At 41.8% G+C, this 23609-nt stretch overlaps 1 protein-coding gene across 1 annotated transcript in view; it reads right to left on the bottom strand.

Annotated features, from left to right (window-relative positions):
* Positions 1-15994, bottom strand: part of DMRT1 (doublesex and mab-3 related transcription factor 1) — a gene marked incomplete at both ends in the record, with an annotated part of 156550 nt that extends 140556 nt beyond the window's left edge. The window contains one exon of the mRNA XM_082245066.1: positions 15773-15994. Within this exon, the coding sequence (XP_082101192.1) occupies positions 15773-15994 (222 nt within the window). The remainder of the gene's footprint in view (positions 1-15772) is intronic.
* Between the last annotated feature and the right edge of the window lie 7615 nt (positions 15995-23609).

The following is a 23609-nucleotide window of genomic DNA, read 5'->3' as shown; positions in this document are numbered from 1 at the left end:
TTTTCACTCTTTGTTATATTGCAGCCATTTGCTAAAATCATTTAAGTTCATTCTTCTTCCTCATGAATGTACACATAGCACCCCATACTGACAGAAAAACACAGAATTGTTGACATTGTTGCAGATTTATTAAAAAAGAAAAACTGAAATATCACATGGTACTAAGTATTCAGACCTTTTGCTGTGACACTCCTATATTTAACTCAGGTGCTTTCCATTTCTTCTGATCATCCCTGAGATGGTTCTACACCTTCATTTGAGTCCAGCTGTGTTTGATTATACTGATTGGACTTGATTAGGAAAGCCACACACCTGTCTATATAAGACCTTCCAGATCACAATGCATGTCAGAGCAAATGAGACTCATGAGGTCAAAGGAACTGCCTGAAGAGCTCAGAGACAGAATTGTGGCAAGGCACAGATCTGGCCAAGGTTACAAAAAGATTTCTGCTGCACTTAAGGTTCCTAAGAGCACAGTGGCCTCCATAATCCTCAAATGGAAGACATTTGGGATGACCAGAACCCTTCCTAGAGCTGGCCGTCCGGCCAAACTGAGCTATCGGGGGAGAAGAGCCTTGGTGAGAGAGGTAAAGAAGAACCCAAAGATCACTGTGGCTGAGCTCCAGAGATGCAGTCAGGAGATGGGAGAAAGTTGTAGAAAGTCAACCATTACTGCAGCCCTCCACCAGTCGGGGCTTTATGGCAGAGTGGCCCGACGGAAGCCTCTCCTCAGTGTAAGACACATGAAAGCCCGCATGGAGTTTGCTAAAAAACACCTGAAGGACTCCAAGATGGTGAGAAATAAGATTCTCTGGTCTGATGAGACCAAAATAGAACTTTTTGGCCTTAATTCTAAGCGGTATGTGTGGAGAAAACCAGGCACTGCTCATTACCTGTCCAATACAGTCCCAACAGTGAAGCATGGTGGTGGCAGCATCATGCTGTGGGGGTGTTTTTCAGCTGCAGGGACAGGACGACCGGTTGCAATCGAGGGAAAGATGAATGCCGCCAAGTACAGGGATATCCTGGACAAAAACCTTCTCCAGAGTGCTCTGGACCTCAGACTGGGCCGAAGGTTTACCTTCCAACAAGAAAATGACCCTAAGCACACAGCTAAAATAACGAAGGAGTAGCTTCACAACAACTCTGTGACTGTTCTTAAATGGCCCAGCCAGAGTCCTGACTTAAACCCAATTGAGCATCTCTGGAGAGACCTAAAAATGGCTGTCCACCAACGTTTACCATCCAACCTGACAGAACTGGAGAGGATCTGCAAGGAGGAATGGCAGAGGATCCCCAAATCCAGGTGTGAAAGACTTGTTGCATCTTTCCCAAAAAGACTCCTGGCTGTATTAGATCAAAAGGGGGCTTCTACTAAATACTGAGCAAAGGGTCTGAATACTTAGGACCATGTGATATTTCAGTTTTTCTTTTTTAATAAATCTGCAACAATGTCAACAATTCTGTGTTTTTCTGTCAGTATGGGGTGCTATGTGTACATTCATGAGGAAGAAGAATGAACTTAAATGATTTTAGCAAATGGCTGCAATATAACAAAGAGTGAAAAATTTAAGGGGGTCTGAATACTTTCCGTACCCACTGTATATATACACCAGTACATACAGTATATATATATATATATATATATATATATATATACACACACACCAGTACATACAGTATATATATATATACACACACCAGTACATACAGTATATATATATATATATACATACACACACCAGTACATACAGTATATATATATATATATATACACCAGTACATACAGTATATATATATATATATATATATATATATATATACACACACACCAGTACATACAGTATATATATATATATATATATATATATACACACACACCAGTACATACAGTATATATATATATATATATATATATATATATACACACACCAGTACATACAGTATATATATATATATATATATATATATATATATATATATATATATATATATATATATATATATATATATATATACATACATACACCCACACACACACATACATACATACATACATACCATATATACATATGTATTTTTTTTTTTTTGAACCCACTGGTGCTGATATATCAGAAGAAAGAAGTCTTCTTCCTCTGATCACACAGCTTCTCCCCCTGATTCTCCACCTCTGAGCTGGGGAATCTGGAATGGAGATATTTCAGAATAACGGCTGTGAGATCTTCAGATCTCCCTTTTCTAAACTGGCCGTTTGTGACAGAAAGGTCATGTACTGTGATGAGAAGAGAAGAACATGTTCTCTGCTCCTCATCTCAGCTAACTAAATGGTAACTCATCAGAGATCAGTCGTGATCCTGAGGATCACGGCTTTTCTCTGTTTATTAAAAGTACACCTATGCTATATAACATTCCCAATTAAAAAAAATTAAAAAATCAAATTTTTTCATCATTTTAGGCCAATTTATATTCTGCTACATTTTTTTGGTAAAAAAAAAAAGTGTATATTGATTGGTGCTTCCTAACTGTGGGGGGAATGGGGGGGGTGGGAATAGGCTTGCTGCATGAACACAGAGACCTGTGTTCCTAAGTAAGAGGAACACAGGATTCCTGTGTTCATTACTGACAGAACAGCGGTCTGCTGCCATTGTCACCTTTCTGTGTCCAGGGCGGGGGGGGGTTGTGCGATCGCAGGTGCCCAGCAGCGATAGCGGCCGCCGGACCTGCTGATTGGCTCCCCCTGTGGGCAATAGGCGTGTTTGGGCCCCCCACTAGCGGTCCTACGGAGCAACCTGCTGCAGTAAAACTACGGCGGCTGGTCGGCAAGTGGTTAAATCACTAGTAAAAAGGCTTGATTTAAATCAACTCCATTTAATCATAATTTTTAAGGAGAAACTGTCATCTCTGTCCCGCAGCGGCTCCTCCTCTGACATGCTGTTGACTGACTGACAGTCCCATTCACTTTTATGGGACGGCTGGTGATGCGGCAGTGACACAATAAGGTGAGGGGCGTGGCGGCAGCAGGTGAGTGGATGCACGCTAACGGCACTGCCATGATGGATCTGAAATGACAGGTGCTCTTTAAATGTAAGGACTCATTTTTGCTGGTGGTTAGAATCTTTAATATTTGCAAACAAAATTAAGGTTTCGTATTTAGAATAATAAGCTGTCAGGTTTGTAAAACAGCAATATCAGAACCAATTTTAGGTTAATAAATGAATCACACATAGTTGGAGAACTATTCAAATTATTCTATTTAATTAAAACAATAACATTATATGACATATTCTTGTATTTGCTTAAGGCTCTGTTCACATGTAGGCTTTTTGGGGAGTTTTTCTGCTCTAGGATCAGCTCTCAAAACGCCCAACAAGACAAATCCTATTCATTTCAATGGCCCCTGTTCACATCTGAGTGTTTTGACGCTGTGAGCAAAACGCCCAATGCTCAAAAAAGTACATGAGCTTCTTTTTGGGCAGATTACAGGCATTTTCTATTGGTCTCTATTCAATCTAAAAACGCCTGCACAAAAATTGCGGTAAAAATCGCTGTAAAATCGAGGTAAAAATCGCTGTAAAAATCGTGGTAAAATCGCTGTTAAAAAACGTGCGAAAACGCTACGCTCAGGTGTGAATGTAGCCTAAACATCAATGTTTAGTAACTGAAGTGCATAAACAAAATATCTTTGAAAAAACAAACAAACAAAAGAACTTAAACTAAATATATCAGCTGGGTCCACATAAAAAAAACTTCAAACACGTTCCTTTCATCACAACACGTCTTATGATGTTTCATTCGGGCCACCAGGCACTTCATTAAAATATTCCCAAACTGGGTTTCTTTTACGGCCGGCTGTCATTTTGCTCCTCAAGGGAGGAATAAAGCACTTCAAGCTATGTGCAGAAAGATCACGAGGTTTAAAGGCTGCTTAGAAGGTTTCAATTTCATTTTTACTGCTTGCCCTTCCTCCTTACACTTAGAACCTGGTACAGATGCATTTCTCTCCAAGCAATCATACAGTTTGTAGTGTACATAGATTTGCAAAACAATGGGATAAAGGAATATTCCTGAACTTTGTTTTAGCTCATGGTTACTGTGAAATTGTGTGAATGCATCAATGTAGTGCATGTTATCTCAGATTGCAGAGCTTGGATTCATTGATTGAGTTTACCAATAATTATTTAATAATTATATTGCTGAATATACAGCTTCGTGCTACATAACGAAGCTCCATTTCATGATGAATAAACTACATTTTTAACCACTTGCCGACCGCCGCAAGTACATATACTGCGGCGGTCAGCCCCTCACAGGCAAAGTGACGTATGGGTACGTCACTAGCCTGTGGGGCTCTGGGGAGTGAGCGCACGCCGCCGGAGGCGCGCTCCCGCTCCCGCACGGTCACGGACCCCCCCGCGCGTGTGACCGGCGGACCCGATGTCCGCCGGTCACTCGCCGATCGTCGGTGGAGAGGGAGAAAGGCAGGCGGCTAGTGTAAACAAGCCGCCTGTCATTCTCCCCTGTGTAGAAACAGTGATCATACGGTTCTACTATGTAGGACCGTTAATTACTGTTCCTACAGCTCAAGCCACAGCCAATCACAGTTAGAATCACACCCCTAGGGACACACACCACCCCTCCCTCTCAAAAGAAGTTAACCCCTTCACTACCAGTGTCATTTTACAGTAACAGTGCATATGTATAGCACTGATTACTGTAGAAATGTCACTGGTAACCCCAAAAGTGTCAAAAATGTCAGTCAAGGGTCCGATCTGTCCGCCCCAATGTCGCAGTCCCGCAAAAAAAATCGCAGATCGCCGCCATTACGCGTTAAAAAAAAAAAAACAACAAAAATGACAAAAATCTTTCCCTTTGTTAGTAAACGCGATAACTTTTGCACAAACCAATCAAAATACGCTTTTTGCGATTTTTTTTACCAAACATATGTAGCATAAAACAAATTGGCCAAAAATGTTAAAAAATTTAGATTTTTACATTTTTTTGGGGGAATTTCATATAAAAAAATGTGAAAAATATTGTTATTTTTGCAAAATTGTCGCTCTTTTTTTGTTTATAGCGCATGATCAAAAAATCGCACAGGTAATCAAATACCACCAAAAGAAAGCTCTGTTTGTGGGAAAAAAAGGACGTCAAAATTCGTTTAGGTACAGCATCGCACGACCGCGCAATTGTCCGTTAAAGTCACGCAGTGCCGAATCGCAAAATACCCCCTGGTCAGGAATGGGGTAAAATCTTCCGGGGCTTAAGTGGTTAATGTATCCTAAATAGAAATCTATCTTTAGATAATTTTTACTCCAAAAACATTTTAATGCTTAAAAAAATCAAAAAAATCAGATTTAAATCAAAAACATCTGATTTAAAAAAAAAAAAATTAGATTTTTTTTAAACATCATCGATTTTTATCCATCCTGTCTGAAACTAAAGACTAATTTTCTACAAAACATCAAAATAAATCTATATGTAAACAAAAAAAAAAACAGCTATTACATAGAAAACTGTCTAGTTCTAAAGCACGTTTACGTGCATCAGGGTTTTTTTGTGGCAAAATGCTGCTCTACAGAATGCACTGGCCCTGGTTTTTCATTTCTGCCTCTAAATGCCTGTAAATGTCTATGTGTGCATGGACAAATAAACTAACATAGAGGGGTGTTTAGAAGCAGAAAAACCCCTCTAACAGCACTGTTTTAACACCCTGTATGCATGAAGCCTAAAGTCCTAATTTAGGAACTAGACAAATCTACCCTAGCATTGGGTCCCCAAGACCCTGCAAGGGTTACCTGCTTGTTCAGTCTATGGTTGCTGGAATAAGAAGTAATTCCTCCCTCCACTAGGGTCCTTCCAGTGGTGCAACCAGAGCCTCCACTCTAAAGCTGGCTATACACTAGTAGAATTATGTTAGACATTTTTCATTTTTAGAACATTTGATTAATTTTCGAATTATTAGTGGGGCCAAATCAATGTTTATTTAGGGGCTAGATGTACATTTTTTCTCAAACAAACAAATTTCTAACAGTAAATTTTGTTTTTATTCGGGAAATTATTAATTCCAAAATTGTAAAAGCAAACAAAATTTTGAAGCACTTTCAAACACCATTCGTTCAGTCCTTAAATGTACAAAAGCATTTTTGTATAAATATTGGTACTAACCTTTGTTCGTAAATCTACTAGTGTATAGCACGATTAAGGATCTCCTGCCTCATCCAAGTACAATGCAGATTTAATGGGCCTACACTGTACAGGATGAAGCTGAAGGACCATTTACAGTCTGAAGCACCAGAGGGTGAGGAGGAGAGTGCTGAAGCTGACCACAACTAACTCATTTACAAAATAAGATTTTTTTAATATAATTGGTAACTCTTACATTGCTAGCAGGGGATTTGTTTATAACCACAAATAAAGCCCAGGGTTGCCAATCCCAAGATGCAAAATTGAATCAGAAAATAGGAATAGATTTTTTTAACCTCGGGTTGATTCAAAATAAATACAACACATTGATTATAAAGTTAGAAATATTTTTTTATTAATCCAAAATAAACACACTAAAAAAAATGTAACCCAGAAAACTAGCAGGCCCCTGTACTCTGCCTACCCTATTATCAACAAGCCAGTTTGGTTAAGGCCCCTTTTAACGGGGGAGTTCACCTGCTTAGCTGGGACTGTGTCCGCTAATCTCCACTGAGCAAGTGGATGAAAGGTCTGTGTCTGCTTATGCAGAGCCGACACAGACACAGCCTGCAGCCCTCTATGGGTGGTCGGATGTAAACCATTTACACCCGACGGCCATCAGTTCCGATCCACCAGACAGATGGGGAAAGGATCCCCCATCCATCTGTTTTTGGTGGATAGGATCAGATTGGAAGTCGGCGGTGTCATTCGACATACGTCTGTTAACATCCGCCGCTCCATAGAGGGCAATGGATGGTCAGATCGGGTCCGCCTTAAAAACTGACAGGTTTAAGAGGCCTTAAGCCTGATACACAGTGATTTTTTTTTTTTCTTTCAACTCAGTGGGCTGAAGGAAAATTGAAGAGCTACTGTGTTCTGACAGGAGGACGCCCCCCGTCAGAGCACACTGGTCAGCACTTAGCCAATGGCTGAGAGCGCAGATCTTTTTCGGTAATGCCCCTTCTGTCAGACCGGCTGCCGTACACACAGGCCAAAAGTCGGATGCTTTGTATTGACTATTTCTATTTCTACATTCGGCACGTGTGTACTAGACTTAAAAGCATTAAAGAAAACCCCTAAAGAAATCATACACCTGTGTAAACACAAAAGAGGAAGGACTAAAGTGTATCTGCTGTTATTGTACACATATACTAAAGGACTTGATTAGCTTAAAGAATGGAAAGAAAACAGATGTTGATATCCAATGCCATTCAAAATTACAGCTTGGTTTTGCAAATCTTTATCACACTACGCCATAAAAATAAAGTCAATCCTAATCACGGGGGGGCGTGGTTGATAATGAAATGCTGAGGATGCACACTGCTGAGCTCTGTGCTCTCCCGACGATAGCAGGCTACTTTCCAGGACTCACACACCCGCGATCCACATGTCGGCAGCAAGCTCTCACCCTGCTAAGCCTGTTGAGCTACAGCAAGGCACTATGCAGCGGTACCTGCTCTGCACAGTTCCACCCGATCCTTGGATCCCCAGGCAGGACAAGATGGTACCCGGCTGAACCATAGGGAAGACTACGTCTTCTCCCTCCACATCCACAGTAGCTCATGCCTGCGAGGACACAGCAGAAAAGACCCAGGCTACACAGTCTGACCCTCCAGCCTCTGTAAGCAGGTCAGTGATTTCTTCTGACTCACATATGGGAGCTGACCCTTCAGTCTCAGGGGGAACTTTCAGATCCGAAGCCACAGCCCTTCTATCTGCCTTCAGGGCTGACTTTTAGTCCTGGGCAGTTAAGATGGAAGCATCGCTGCATGTGGAACTGAATACCTTAAAGCAACAGTTCTCGGCAACTGAGGTGGTTGTATCAGCTATAGTTGCCACCTAAGATGACCATGCGACCCGCATAATAGCACTTGAGTCTGCTTCTAAGGCACAGCTTCACCATCTGCCGCAACACCAGCTCCGTATAGAAGACAATGAAAACAGAAATCCCAGAAATAACCTCATGCTTCAGGGCATACCAGAGGCCACATTTGGTACTGATCTATGGCCCACTGTCATATATATCCTCAACCAGGTTCTAGGTAGGGAGGCTTCATTACCTATTGAACTGGATCAAATACATAGAGTGGGAGGACTGGGTTGGGACCGCGGAGGGCGTCCTCAAGATGTCCTATGCAGGGTTCACCCTGAAAGAAGAAATAATGCGTAAGGCATGACGCTTGGGACCAGTAGACTTGATGGGTCCTCCATCTCTACCCAGACCTTTCTTGCAACACAGTACACATGCAGAGAGTGGTCTGTCGGATCCAGATCAACAGCCTAAATTTATTTTTCTTCTTCGTGCAAGACCCGATAGACATTATGCATTGGTTGGACCCTCCAGATGATCGCCCAAGGCTGCCAGGACGTGTCCCTTTTCCACCAAGACGCAGACGTCCGAACTCTAGATCAGCATCTTTGGAACACGGAACACACCGTCCAACCTCACCAGAAGATTGATCAGGTCCTTTTTCCTGAGGGGGCCGACATGGATCCTGCTTAATCTTCTTGGTATATCGCAAAGGGGACATGTCTGTTTTTCTGGACTCCCATCAGGTTTGCATTGGCTATATCCTCTCATTTATGCTCTCTCCTCTCTCTTGGATACAATCACATAACCCATTTTGTTGGACCTTAGCTGGTGATAGGTTAATGGAACTACGGGTCCTATAACTGCTTATTGCTAGTGTGATCTGTCTAGCTGGGGTTTGGAGAAGACAGTAGGGACTTTACATGTTGTTTTACTATGAATTTAATTTCAGGCCAACCTAGGTACCTTTTTACCCTCTCTCCCTATATATGTCCTTACCATTATTGGTAATTATTGCCCCAACTAATACACTTGGTCCAGGTTAGTTTTGTAAGCGGACGTAAAGCAAGGGATAAAACCCTGAAAACTCTCCTTCTGCCTGAATATGCCCGCACTCAAAATATTCCCCTCTACCTCTTAACAGTCGATGCTGAAATGGCATTCAATCAAGTTGACTGGCAATTACTTCACTTATCCCTGCAGCAGTTAGGGCTTGGATCTCACATGCTTTCAAGGATAATGTCCCTATATTCCTCTCCTTCTGCCAGAATTTGAATTAATGGCTCATTATCCCCTGCGTTTTATATTCATAATGGGATGCGGCAAGGTTGCCCCCTAACTCCCCTACTTTACGTACTTACAATGGAACACCTGGCCATCGCTCTACGAAATAATCCCTCCATTTAAGGTGTTACAGTTGGTCCTATCCATATTAAACTCGCCCTTTTTGCAATGATCTGTTAATGTTTGTAACCCAGCCTCACTCGTCTTTACCCTCAATCATACAGAAATTCAAGGAATCTGGGGATGTGAGTAACTTTAAATAAATCACAGTAAATCGGAAATTCTCAAGATCTCATTATCGGAGGTGGTCCTAAAACAACTTTTGTCCTTGTTCCTTTTCAAGACTGGTTCCACCTCTATTCGCTAATTAGGAATCAATATACCAACCATTGCATCCCGGCTCTTTTCTGGGAACCTGATCCCCTGTTTCTCAGAACCCAGTCGGACTTATCCACCTACACAACCAAACAGCTCTCTTGGTTTGGTAGGGTAAATGCTTTGAAAATGGATGTTCACCCTCACGTTCTATACTTATTCCAAACAATCTCTATATATATATACCTACCTCATATTTCAGGAAGCTCCGCCAGATGTTCTCTAAACTCATCTGGAAATCAGCCCATCCCAAGGTAAGGTATGAAACTCTCTCTCTCTTCCGCAAGTTCGAGGAGGAGCAGGAGTACCGGATGCTTCTTTATACCACAAGGCAGCGGTATTTACTCGTATCGTGGACTGGTTTCACCATCCCTCGTCCAAACTTTGGGTCCAACTAGAACACCACCTGAACTCAATTGATCTCTGTGCCTTACAGTGGACACCCACGGTTTTTCAGAAGGATTAACCACTCTCCAGCAACCTTACTCGTCAGGCAATCCAGATTTGGGACCGCTTCACATCATCCGGTGCCATATCTAAACTGTTGGGACCCATGACTCCCTTTTTTGGGACCCATGACTCCCTTTTTTGGGACCCCAGTCTTTCCACCGGCTGTTCGTGGGACAGGGTTCGGACCATGGCGTAAAGAAGATCACACGCCTTGCCCAAATCCTTCATGCAGACCCGTCTTTCATGACTGACTCCCCATCCCAGGTACCCCCCCAACACCCAATTGGATGGTTTCAGAGACAACAAGTTTTATCATACCTTCGTAATCTTCCTTTCTTATCAGATATTATATCTGATCCATCAGGATTTGAAGATATGCTCTTGCAGGCTGATCCCCCAACATGTCGTCCCCCAACTTTATTCCCTATTGCTAAACGCTTCCTCTCCTGGCCTTCCACCATACACGCAGGAGTGGGAAAAAGAGCTTTTCGTGCGCGGTCGCAGATGTGGAGGAATCATCCTCACTACCAGAGGTGGCCAGACCACCCAAACTGTCCCAGAGTGGAGGGGGGGGCAAAATGAGGGACTTGGCAGGGGGGGTGCCTGCAGGAAGGAGGGGAACCCGGGGGTTCGACCGTTCCAAGGAGGGGCCCATGTCCACCCCAAAACCCTCCAGGGGGAGATAGGGGACAGCTACTTACCATACCAGGAACCAGGAGGGCACCGCTCCAGACAGAACCCCCCTCCATCGAAATGGGGGGGGTGTAGGCCAGGGGGAACGCTGTGACTCGGGCCGATACCCGGTCGTATGTGACCTCGGGGGACATTTAATTTCACAGGCCAGCCCCCCATCCAGTGGCGCTATGTTGCGGTCGACCTAGTGCGAAGCTGAGGTCTGCACGCTCACTGGCAAGGCTGGGGTGACCGCTGGATCTAGTTATCCAGCCCATCGCCCGTCCGGCAGTTGATTGTAGATCTCACAGGAAAAAATCCAAGAGGAAAAGAAATTTCTATCTAAAAAAATTTTGCCAAGGACCAAAGATCCCAGCAAGGAAATAGGTCCTTACTCCTGACTAGGCAGGAAAAAACTGAGTGGCTATAGCAGAGAGAGGGAGTATACCCCCTGGGACTGCCCATGGGTGTAGCCAGAATTATTTTCTGCCTAGTGTCCTACTCCAGTAGGGGGCAGTATAACCCAATGGTTATGAATTTCAGGAGCTGTGTCCGCCAATGAACGAAAGTGAAATGTATTTATTTTTTTCTTTTTTAAATTTTCAAAACTTTGTGATAAAAAGCGAGATCTGCAAAATACTCAACATGCCTCTCAGCAAGTGAGTGTCTTCTTTCCGAAAAGATTTAATTTGGGGGGTTTTGTGCTGTCTTTGCAATTCATGGCCTTCGAAACTGTGATAGGTAGTGAAAAGTGAAATCAACAATTCACGCCCTTAGAAAGCCTCAAGGCAGTGATTGGTTTTTGGGGTCCTGTACATGATTGGACTGCCAAAAAGTCTCACACATGTGGTATCTCTGTTCTCAGGAGAAGCAGCAGAATGTAGTTTGGCGTGTAATTTCACATATAGCCATGCCATGTTTGAGCAATATATCATTTAAGTGACAACTTTGTTTAAAAAAACAATTAGTTTTTTTTTTTCATTTTTCAAACACTTGTTAATTAAATATTCAATGGGCTCAACATGCCTCTCAGAAAATTCTTTGGGGTGTCTACTTTCCAAAAAGGGGTCATTGGGAGGTTTTGTGCTATGATGGCATTTCATGGCCTCAGAAACTGTGATAGATAGTGAGGAGTGAAATCAACAATTTACATTTGTGACAAAAAAATTAAATATTCAATGAGCTCAACATGCCTCTTGGGGGGGGGGGTTGCCCTGCCCTGCCATTTTAGCATTTCAGTCAGAAAGTAAAATCTGCGTAAACTGGAATACTAATTCCAATATATACACCATAGTTTGTAGACGCTATAACTTTTGCGCAAACCAATAAATATACGATTATGGAAGACATGTAGCTAAATACTTTTTGGCCTAAATGTATGACAAAAATTAAGTTTATTGGATATTGTTTATTTGAAAATTGAAAATTTTCAGTACTTTTTCGTTTATATCGCAAAAAAAAAAAAATTCCAGCGGTGATCAAATGCTACCAAAAGAAAGCTCTATTTGTGAGGAAAAAAAGGACATAAATTTCATTTGGGTTCAGCATTGCATGACTACACAATTACCAGTTAAAGTCACGCAGTGCCAAATTGCAAAAAATGGCCTGGTCATTAAGGGGGTAAAACTTTTTGGTCCTTAAAGCGGAGTTCTGGCCTCAAATACCTTTTTTAACTAAAAATACCCCTATAATACTAATCCATCGCCCTTTACAGAACCGCTATTCGCATACTTCCAAGGTGTACAGTATTGGATTTTAGTCAAAATCTTACTTTTAAAAACGCTGTCTGGGTGCGGCCATCTTGGATGTGGGCATCTGAAGCCGCAGTGTAATCTGCTGTGTCCTTCTTCCTGATTCCAGTGAATGTTCTGGGAGTTCTTCCTGATTCCAGCCTCCTGGGAGTGAGGACAAACTGCTCCCAGGATGCAATGCAAAGGCAGAAGTAATGTCGGTGGCCGTGGCCACAGAGGGGGGAGAAGTACAATCAAAAATGCCCTGAAAATAAGGTAAGGGACCCCCGAAAAAAATTGAAAATGCCCAATTGTTGATCAGCATAGCGAGCACTCCAGGAATCACTAAAGTTGCAAAATAGGCTGGAACTCCGCTTTAAGGCTTCATGTACACGAGATGTTTGAAAAGCTCTCATGAACGCTGGAACTTGACAGCTAGTAACTGACAGTTAAAAACGTCTGTTTTTCGTTGCCACGTTTACATGCCAGCCACGTTTATGCGCGTTTAGCAGTGTTTAGCAGTATTTAGAAGCGTTTTTACATTGTAAAATGGTTAGAAACACGAGTTAGTGTTTAGACACGTTTGCACACTTTTACAAGCATTTGGCATTTCAAATGACAAAAAAACTTCCGTCTGAATGTACTTTTTTGCGTTCAAAATATTGCCACTAATCTCAACTGCCTCAAAAAGACTAAAAACTTCTCAGTGTACATGGACAGATAAGATAACAGAGGAGAGTTTACGGGCTGCTGAAAAAAACGCCCACCTGCTCCACACTGTCAGCAGCAGTGTACATGAGGCGTAAGTGGTTAAATATTCTGTAGCCAATGAATCCATCAATCGTACAGTATGTCAGGCACTATTGTAGCAATAGATCAGCAACAAGTGAAGAGTTAGGTATCACACAAAAAAATAAACAAAGAAATGAACTGCTAAAAAGCAGAAAAACAATGCACAAAGGAGAAATCTAGCAAAGGAATCAACATTAACTCATGATCTGGTCAAAAAAAAAAAAAAAAATCCCCTTTATTACACGAATTGTCAAACACATTTGACAAATTTACAAATTATAAATGAGTTTTTATAGCAAACAAAAATATAGTTTACCCTGCTTTCAATCTACAGTATCAAACCTGGGTCTGTGCACACATTTCTCCTACTAGATAATATTAAAAGTGCAAAAATATATAACTAATTAACACGTAAAGACATAGATAATATGAAATACAAGCAAGCTCTTGTACCTGTGCTTCTACTAAACCAGATCAAGCAATTTTATTTTTTTTGGGGGGTTTTTTTAGGGAAAAACTCTATTTATACTGAAAAATGTATACGTGGAGCCACAGACGAACCATTAACATGTGGAAGCCTAAAAAGTTTACTGTATATACTATTTTTTTTTTAAATGGCTAGATGTATGTTGACCCTAACAATGAACCTAAAATTGTTTGTATAGCAATAATACATGTTATATCGATTTTGAATCAAACTATATTATGTTAACCACTTGACGACCAGCCGCCGCAGATGTACTGCGGCAGGCTGGCTCTTCCAGGCAAAGCCCCGTACATATACGGCACTCCCCTTGGAGGAGCTAGGGGGCAAACGCGCGCGGCCGACGGCGCGCTCCCATCCCCACTCGTCAGCGGGGAAGCCAGTGCGAGTGTCAGGCGGCTCCGACTGCCACCTGACACCGGCGATCTCTCCCCGCTGAAAGAGAAGGACAGACGGCTGATGTAAACACAGCCGTCCTTCCTTCTCCCTCATTTCATCACAAAGACCATGCGATCCTGCTATATAGGATCGCATGCCTTTATGGTCACCTCACAAGCCCATATTTAACCCCTTGATCACCAATAGTATTAACCCCTTCCCTGCCAATGGCATTATTACAGTAACAGTGCATATTTATAGCACTGATTACTGTAGTAATGTCACTGGTACCCCCAAAAGTGTCAAAAATGTCAGTCAGGGGTCCGATCTGTCCGCCGCAATGTCGCAGTCCCGCAAAAAAATCGCAGATCGCCACCATTACTAGTAAAAAAAAAAAAACAATAAAAACTACAAAAATCTTTCCTGTAGTTAGTAGATGTAATAACTTTTGCGCAAACCAATCAAAATACGCTTATTTTTTTTTTACCAAAAATATGTAGCAGAAAACAAAATGGCCTAAAATGTTAAGAAATTTTGATTTTTACATTTTTTTTTTGTGAGAATGTCATATAGCAGAATGTGAAAAATATTGTTTTTTTTTTTCAAAATTGTCGCTCTTTTTTTGTTTATAACGCAAAAAATAAGAATCGCACAGGTGATCAAATACCACCAAAAGAAAGCTCTATCTTCTAGGACGCCAGTTTTATTTGGGTACAGCGTCGCACGACCGCGCAATTGTCCATTAAAATAACGCAGTGCCGAATTGCAAAATAGGGCCTGGTCATTAAGCAGCAAAATCTTCCGGTCTTAAAGTGGTTAAATATTGTTGCAAATATTTGATTTTCAATACTGGTTATTCCTAGAGAATGAACATTTTGTTATGGATACTTGTTCATGAAACAATAAAGCTGCATTTACCAGAGTTGCTTATAAACCTGGAAGCTGAGGTATTACCCCTAGCAATCCACTAACAATGCATTTACAACCGCTCTCCACCCAAACTAAGAAAAATAATATTCCACCCAAAACGAATACACTGAAAATTACTACAGCTAATCAAATAAAACCTTACACAAATAAAACCTAAATACACTGTGCAATAGACTCTTATTAATGTTATATTGGACAGAGATATAAAACAGTAATTACCAGCGGGCCAACATATAAAACACAAGTACTACTGACCTATCAGTGGCATGGGGGTCATTTCTATTTTGTGAGAATTTTTTCATGAAGGGTGGAGGCTGGAGGTGAATCGTTACATTATATTTGAAGTCTTTTCCTTACATTCACAGGTATGTTTGCATTTATTCACATAGTATAGTGCACACATTTTTCTTATATGTGTTTTCATGTTGTTTCTGATTTACAGCGCTGCCTACACCATTAATTAGAGCATATTGCACTTTGATAGAGGAAAGACCTACCAAGAGTATGGAAGAAATTAGTATCTTTAGTGTCAGTGGGAAAAAAAAACGACTGGGTCTCTTCATTCTGCTAGCACATACAACTATATATATATATATATATATATATATACACACACACTATAAGAGATTATAATGCATAGGCAAATGAACAAAATGGCATATATAGCTATACTGTTATTCCTACCTGGGCAGCCATTACCCGTTGTCTCTCAGCAATTAGACTGCATTTTTTACATTGACATTCCCGCCACATGCAGAAACGCTTGTGCCCCTTTAATAGCGATGAATAGCCGTGGTTCCTGCAGCGAGAACATTTTGGCATGCGTGGGGATTTCTTCCATTGTGCCCCTGAGGACTGGACCTCTGATTTCCGAGGCTTGCTTAATGGCTCCTCACTGTTAGGCATTTTTTTTTTCCGAGACCACTGTAAAAAAGAAAATTAAATTACAACTCAGCAAACAACGCTTCAAACAGAAGTGATTCTTGCTATGAGACAATTTGCAATGTGAAGAACATTGTGTGACGACCTGGGTGGGAGTTAGGAGGAACAGGGGACATCACGTCTAATGTCCTTCCCACAAAAAACTACTGCAGGACATGTGCAGCAATCCTCCGCAACCAGATTTCAGTCATAAGCACTTTAGAGAAAACACTATGATAAAAGTTTGGTGCCATTTTTTTTGTTTTTGGATTACTACATGTTCATTGTTGCTTTGAATAATACAAAATAAAAATCTCAGCGTTAAAGATAATTTGTCACCTGCACCAAGCTGTTTCCATTTGTGGAAGTAGGCTTCCAGCATGCACACTAGTCTCAAGGCAAGTGCATTTGTTCAAATTTGCCCAATCATATCCTTACCCCCTTACTATTATGTGCCCAAGGTGTCAGACAATATTGCTTTTACTTAAGAAAAATTAGAACTGTGCATATTCAAAAGGGCCAGTCAATATTGGGCTGGATCGGTAATCTGAATGACATAACTGTGTAGTCTTACCAATGAGAGCTTTATGTATGCCCCCTTTCATAGGTCTGAGCCTGACACTGTGAGTGTGAGGGGTCAGAGGTCACCTGAAGTCTGACAGCCGCTCCCGTTTCAACTGTCTGAGATTCCACTTTGTTTCCTTGCTCATAAGAATGAACAACAGTGTCAAGTAACAAAGCATCCCTCTATAACAAGGGTCTCCAAACTGTGGCAATTTGCTTGCCTTTATCCGGCCCTTGAGGCACTGTTTCATCAACTGATTCCAACAATAGGGCATAATTCTCCCCACTGACACCAATGAAGGGGGCACATTTCCTCCCAATGACACCAACAATGGGGCAAAATCCCTTCCACTGACACCATCAATGGGGCACAATTCCTCCAAATGACACCAACGATGGGGCCCAATAACATCAACGATGGGGCACAATTCCTTCCACTGACACCATCAATGGGGCACAATTCCTCCAAATGACACCAACGATGGGGCCCAATAACATCAACGATGGGGCACAATTCCTGCCAATGACACCAACAATGGGGCAAAATCCCTTCCACTGACACCATCAATGGGGCACAATTCCTCCAAATGACACCAACGATGGGGCCCAATAACATCAATGATGGGGCATAATTCCTTCCACTTACACCAATATTAGGGCACAATTATTCCCACCCAAACAAACAATGGGGCATTATTTTTTTCCCAGTGACCTTTTCTACTCCTATTGGCCTCAGTCCAGTCCTCCTGATGTCTGAGGCTGGGTTCACACTATTGGGAATTGGATGCCGGTTTTCCCGCATCCAATTCGCATGACAGGAGATTGTGACCCGCTCTCAATGGAGCCGATTCACGCATCTCCATTGCTGCTGCTGAGCAGATTGCACAGGGGTCCTGTGCATATTTGGCTCCATTTCAGGTCTAAATTCATGCAAAAAATTCGGGCCTGATTCGTCTCTGAAAAGGAGAACAGGGACGCACCGGACCCCTGCTGTGAGACGGATCCATTCAAAATGTGAACCCAGCATTAAGGACAGTAAACTGGCCCTTTGTTTAAAAAGTTTGGAGACCCCTGCTCCATAACATGGACCTCTGTTACTTGATAAGCTCCATATTCCTGATGTCAGCCAGTTGAAAAGGCATATGCCCAAACAGTTATAATAACTAAAATCGATAAATGCAGATTTCTGCATATGCCCAGTGGTAAGCGGTTCCTGTGAAAATGGCAATAAAACTACAATATAGGGGTGCTGGGCTCATTTTTTCTATATTTACTACAGGAATATACAACTGTATAATGGTGAAAAAAAAATACCTACAGTCATTTAAGGTTTAATGCACATAAAAGTCCATGTTTGGGAAAATTCACCATAGGCACAGGCGTAGGTAAATGCAGATGCCATAAAAGCGTTTACACGAGTATAGGGGCTTACAGCCAATCACTAACAAGAAAATTTTCGTACAACAGAATACAACTTCAGAACTGATGTGATGTATTGTATTGTAATGTATTATTTCGTTTCGGAACATGCTTGGTCACATGATTTTTTTTATATTAAATACTATACTAATTACTAAAAAACAGTTTATTCTGGTATCCTACGAGAAAAATGTTCGTACTTGTCTCTTCAGATATTCTCGCATGAACTGCCGTGATCAGCTCTCGAAAGCTGTGTACTACCAATCAGATTATTGGAAGATCACTCCAAAAGCAGTATTTTTCGTCCAATTTTCTCATCGTGTGTACTTGGCAATATGAATAGTTAGCCATAGGCTGCTGAAAAAGAAACCAAGGCTAAGACTTGCTCCTTGGTGGTATGTAGCACTAGACACTAGTCTACTCCTAACTGGAGGAAGCTAAGGACCCAATCGACAAAAAAGGTACAGGTTTTGAACTCCATGGAATCACCACCAAGACAAGGTACGCACTGCGAGAGGATGGTTTACTGGTCCAAATCATAGTAGAAAGGAGAGCCTCAGAGAGACTTCTGTCTCTCTGCACTTGAGCTTCAGAAGCCATGCCACTATAGGCTCCAAACAAGATGCTATTGTGTACTGAAAGCTGCAGGACACCCAAACAGCAGCTGCATTTTATTGGATGCAGCTGCTGTTTGGCCAACAAAACAAAATACGATGTGAGAGGTCAACAGCAACCATATAGAGAGTGGTCAGATACAGAAACAGTAGGTTATCTCCTTTTAAGAACAGATGACATTGCTAAGCACCCCATAAATTGATACACCTGAGACTAGAAATGTAGAGGGGAAGTTAAAAAAACTGAGATGAGGGTGTGTTCTGTAGACCATAAGAGGAGGACTGGACAAAGCTGACAACACTGCATGGGGTTTCAGAGCAGTTGAGACATTGTATTGTGAGCTCAAACAAGAAGTTAAGCTGGCCATTTACTAATTCAATTTCCTTCAACTATGTAGCGCAGGGGCCTGCCTGATTGCATACAAATTGAACATGTTTATGTCTAATTGTATAATGTATGGTCAGCCTTAGGAGCACATTGTATTTCTAACAAACCAACAGATACTATTCTGTATTTGTAGCATCTATAAGGGGATAAACATGGAAAATGTGCATGTATTGCAGATGTGTACTAAACATGTTGTTATTGATTTTGCCCAAACATATACTTGAAGTGACATAAATGACCATCCATGCCACTGATTATAGCATCTCCTATATACAGAACAGAAATAATTCCTTTCTATGCAGTAACATAGCCTATATAAAGGCTCTCACTACTGAAAGATGCAAATTCCTGCATACATCCAGGTTCTATAGGAGCGCGTCTTTCACAAGCAGGCATTGCACAGACATCTGTGGTAGATATGCTAGCACCTCCTGTCTTTTTCACTTTAGCAGTTAGTGGTACCTCCTCGGATAGTTACATGGGCAATACTAAAGATCTATTAAAAACTTCCAGTAAAGTGCATGCACACTGGGCTTAAGAAAACGCCTGTTCCCTTGGCAGAAAAAAAAAAAAAAAAAACGCTCACGTAGAGTTTTTTTATAACGTTTAGGCAAGTTTAGGAGAGTTTAGCATTTTTCTGCCAGAAAGCTCCAATCAGAAACGCAAACCAGAATGTTTTTTTTTTTTCCTGCCTCAAAACGCTGAGCTCAGAATACGCCTGTAATCGTCCTAATGTGAATGGACACATAGGATAACACTGAGCTGCTTGTGACATTAACTTTGTATTGACACACGCAGCGGTTCACATAGGGCAATGTGAACTGCTGCGAGAGACATGCAATGCGGGAACCTGTACAGGAACCGCGCTGGTTCCCGCATCACATATGTTATCCCAGCCATAGAGTGGACAGAATTTGCAGATACGTAAGTAAAATATCTGTTATTTATGCAGCAACATCATCCTTTTCATTTCTTTTCCTCCTCTTGTATAAGTTCTCTGTAAGCGGTTCTGCTAATGATTCTGATGATTTTATGTCACGAAGGGCTGCTGGTATAAGGACAGTTCTGGATTTACACTGGACATAACAGAAAATCTGGGGAGCAAAGTAGCAGCAAGGGAAGAACTACAGACTAAGAAGACAAAGCAGATATCTGTTTGTTTAACGGTGAGATGTACACAGCTGTACAGTAAAAAAAACTTACATACAGTAATAAATAGTTTTCTTATGAAAGAACTTACCTGGGAGTAAACATTTCTTCACACTTCACCATGGTAAGGTGCTATGAAGGGCTTTCATGCTGAGCCCAGTTATTAACATCAATGGCTTGTACCCATGTGCCAAGTTTAGCTCCTTTCATTCTATGGCGGGCTTTCTCAAACTTTTTACCCCTAAGGAACCCTTGCAATAACTTTCCGGCCCCAAGGAACCCCTGCTAAGAGTAGTCCATTGAAAGTCATTGAGAAAATGCCCCTTCCATTAGTAGTGGACTGTGGGAAGAATGCTCATTACATTGGTGGTCAGAATGAGACCCTTAGGGCTCATTTACACTTGCTTCAAAACATGGCTTCGGACACGCTTTTTTAAAACTCTCTGAATGCTAGTTAAAGCCCCTGTCACTAAATAAAATGGTTAGCTTACAGTCCTGTTTACACCTTGCGTTTGCTTTGCTTCACTTCAAAAATGATACCTCATGTTGCTTTAGTGGGGCTTCAAAGCATCATCAAAGCCTCCATAGAAGTCTATTACAAAGCCAGCATGAAGCACCTACAGCTTTTGAGAGGCTTTAATTCAGCTTTAGCTTCACTTTGTTTTGGAGAAGTTACAGGTATGAGATATTAGCATATACATAGGGCATTTTCCAAGCTTCATTAAAGCTTCAAAAAAAGCACCACTAAAGCATCATCAAAGCACCATCGAAGCACGAAAAACACATCAAAAAAGGATGTTAAAGCGGCAGGTGCTCTATTGTGTGATGAAGTCAAAGCAAGTGTAAACGAGCCCTAATAGTCATGGCTCTGGCTCTGCCAAGTGGCGTTGGACCTTGAACTATGCACACACCATCACATGGGAGGTCAGTTAGCCACAGTTCAAGGAACCCCTAGCCATCTCTGAAGGAACCCTAGGGTTCAACGAAACCCTGATCGAGAATGGTAGCTCTACTGTGTCTATCAGAACATGTTTGCCTTTACAGACACTTTACTCTAACTGTGTTTGGAAAGTTGGCATACTGGTACACTAGATGGGTTAGGGGGATACAGGGTACTTGAAAAGGTAGACAGCTAAGAGCTTATGCACACGGCCATCAAAACGCAAGGCTTTTTTTTTAGTACAGAATAATTTTTTTTTTTTTAAAGATATGAACACAATTATAATTTCTATGGGCCCATGCAAACAGTGCATAAAGACTGGTAACTCAGTGCTGCATTTAGTTGTGAAATTCACTTCCAGTCCTGGGGTGATGCTGCTCTTCCATACAGAACAGTACAGTAAGTGAGCATTGTCACCTTAGGCCAGGAAGTGTGTTACTGACAGGATCACCAGTTGAAAATAAAAGAAAAAAGCCTAAAAGAAGACTAATGCAGCCACCACTGGTAAGCAGCAGTGTATTATATTTTTTGTTCTTGGGTTTAGCTATACATTAAACTCCTAAAATGCTTCAGAGCCACTATTAAAGCGGTCGTAAATGCTGAAGGTTTTTTACCTTCATACAGTTTATGCATGAAGGTAAAAAACCTTCCGTGTGCTGCTTCCCCCCTACAGCCCCCCTTAATACTCACCAAGTCCCTTCTTGACCCAGATATGTGCACAAGAGTCTTGGCTGTCCTGGGACTCCCTCTCCTCATTGGCTGAGACAGCAGCAGGAGCTATTGGCTCCCCCTGCTATCCATTACAGCCAGTGAGGAGAGAGCGGGGCCGAGCCACGGCTTTATGTGTCTTATGGACGCATATAGAAGGGTTTGGTAGCGAGCACACACCAGTGCCCCCATAGCAGGCTGCTTGCTATTGGGGGCACTGGTCAAGGGGGAGGAGCCAGGAGCGCTGGCGGGGGACCCAAGAAGTAGATGATCAGGGCTGATCTGTGCAAATCCATTACACAACAGAGCAGGTAAGTATGACATGTATGTTTGTTTGTTTTTTCTACGTATCTGTCACATAGAGCAAGATATAATGTACACCAAAAGCATTTAAGTGTTAATAATGTCTTGAAAAGAAGGACTTTTACATAACGTTTAATCATTAATAACTAACAACTAAAATACAGTTAAAAGATGGACTGATCAGGATAGATGCTACACAGATGTACTTTTAAAAGAAACCCATTCTAGCACATAGTGGCTGTCATTGCTGAACCCCTTGTACAGATTCTAGTTGTGTCACTGCCATGACTCATCTGTCCACCTCTCCACCTCAACCAATTAGACAAAGCCTTATATTCCTAGATAAAAATACAAGCTTCTCCTGAATGGCAGAGAAGAACTCAGCCCGACTCCCTTTAATTCTGACAGCAGATGCAGTGCTGTATTTTGGCCTAGGCCACCAAGGCCCAGGCCTAGGGCAGCACTTTGCAGGGGGGCAGCAAAAAAGCTGCACCACGCACAAGAAAAAAAACAGCCTCCTCCCGCCTCCCCCACTAAAAAGTGTCCCTGCCGGCTTGCGCTACACACTTTTAGTATAGTGCCAATCTTATAGGGCGAATTGGGCTGGAGGGCAGGGTCCAGGAGGCAAATCAGTCTGGCACCCCCATATAGCGGTCACACTGCTACCTCCTGGTATGATATGATGGTATGATGATGGGCACTGCTGAGGCTGACCTTATGGGAACTGATGAGGCTACACTGATGGGCACTGATAGACTGTGGTTGTTGTCTTGCGGTTTACAGATGACAGGGCGGGTCATAGACAGGAAGAGGTGTGGTCTTTACAGGAAGGGGTGCGTCATATTTAAATTAGGGGATGCACAAGTTTAGTCAGGCCTAGGGCAGCACAAAACCTAAATACACCACTGAGCAGATGAGAAGTCATCGATACGGCTGCCGAAACACAGCGCCGCTTACTGTATGTAGCTAGTGCTACTAACTACAGTAAATTAACCACTTCTGGACCAGAAGGATTTGCCCCCTTAATGACCAGGCCATTTCTTGCAATTCGGCAACTGCGCGGTCATGCGGCACTATACCCAATAAAATTGACGTCCTTTTTTTCCCACGAACAGGGCTTTCTTTTGGTGGTATTTGATCACCTCTGCGTTTTTTTTTGATTATGCACTGAGCGACAATTTTGAAAAAAAAAAGCAGTATTTTTTCACTTTCTGCTATATAACATTCTCAATAAAAAAAAAAAAATCAAATGTTTTCATCATTTTTGGCCAATTTGTATTTTGCCACATATTTCTGGTAAAGAAAAATCCCAATAAGTGTAAGTTATCGTGTCTACAAACTAGGGGAAAGATTAATGTAATTTTTTTTTTATTTTACTAGTAATGGTGGCGATCTGCGACATTGCGGCGGACCCCTTACTGACATTTTTGACACTTTTGGGGGGACCAGGGACATTACTACAGTAATCAGTGCTAAAAATACCGTATGCACTGTTATGACACTGGCAGGGAAAGG

The sequence above is a fragment of the Pelophylax lessonae genome (assembly GCF_965119305.1).
Source record: "Pelophylax lessonae genome assembly, chromosome: 1".
NCBI classification, from domain to species: domain Eukaryota; kingdom Metazoa; phylum Chordata; class Amphibia; order Anura; family Ranidae; genus Pelophylax; species Pelophylax lessonae.
This window is presented reverse-complemented; position numbering and strand designations above follow the sequence as displayed.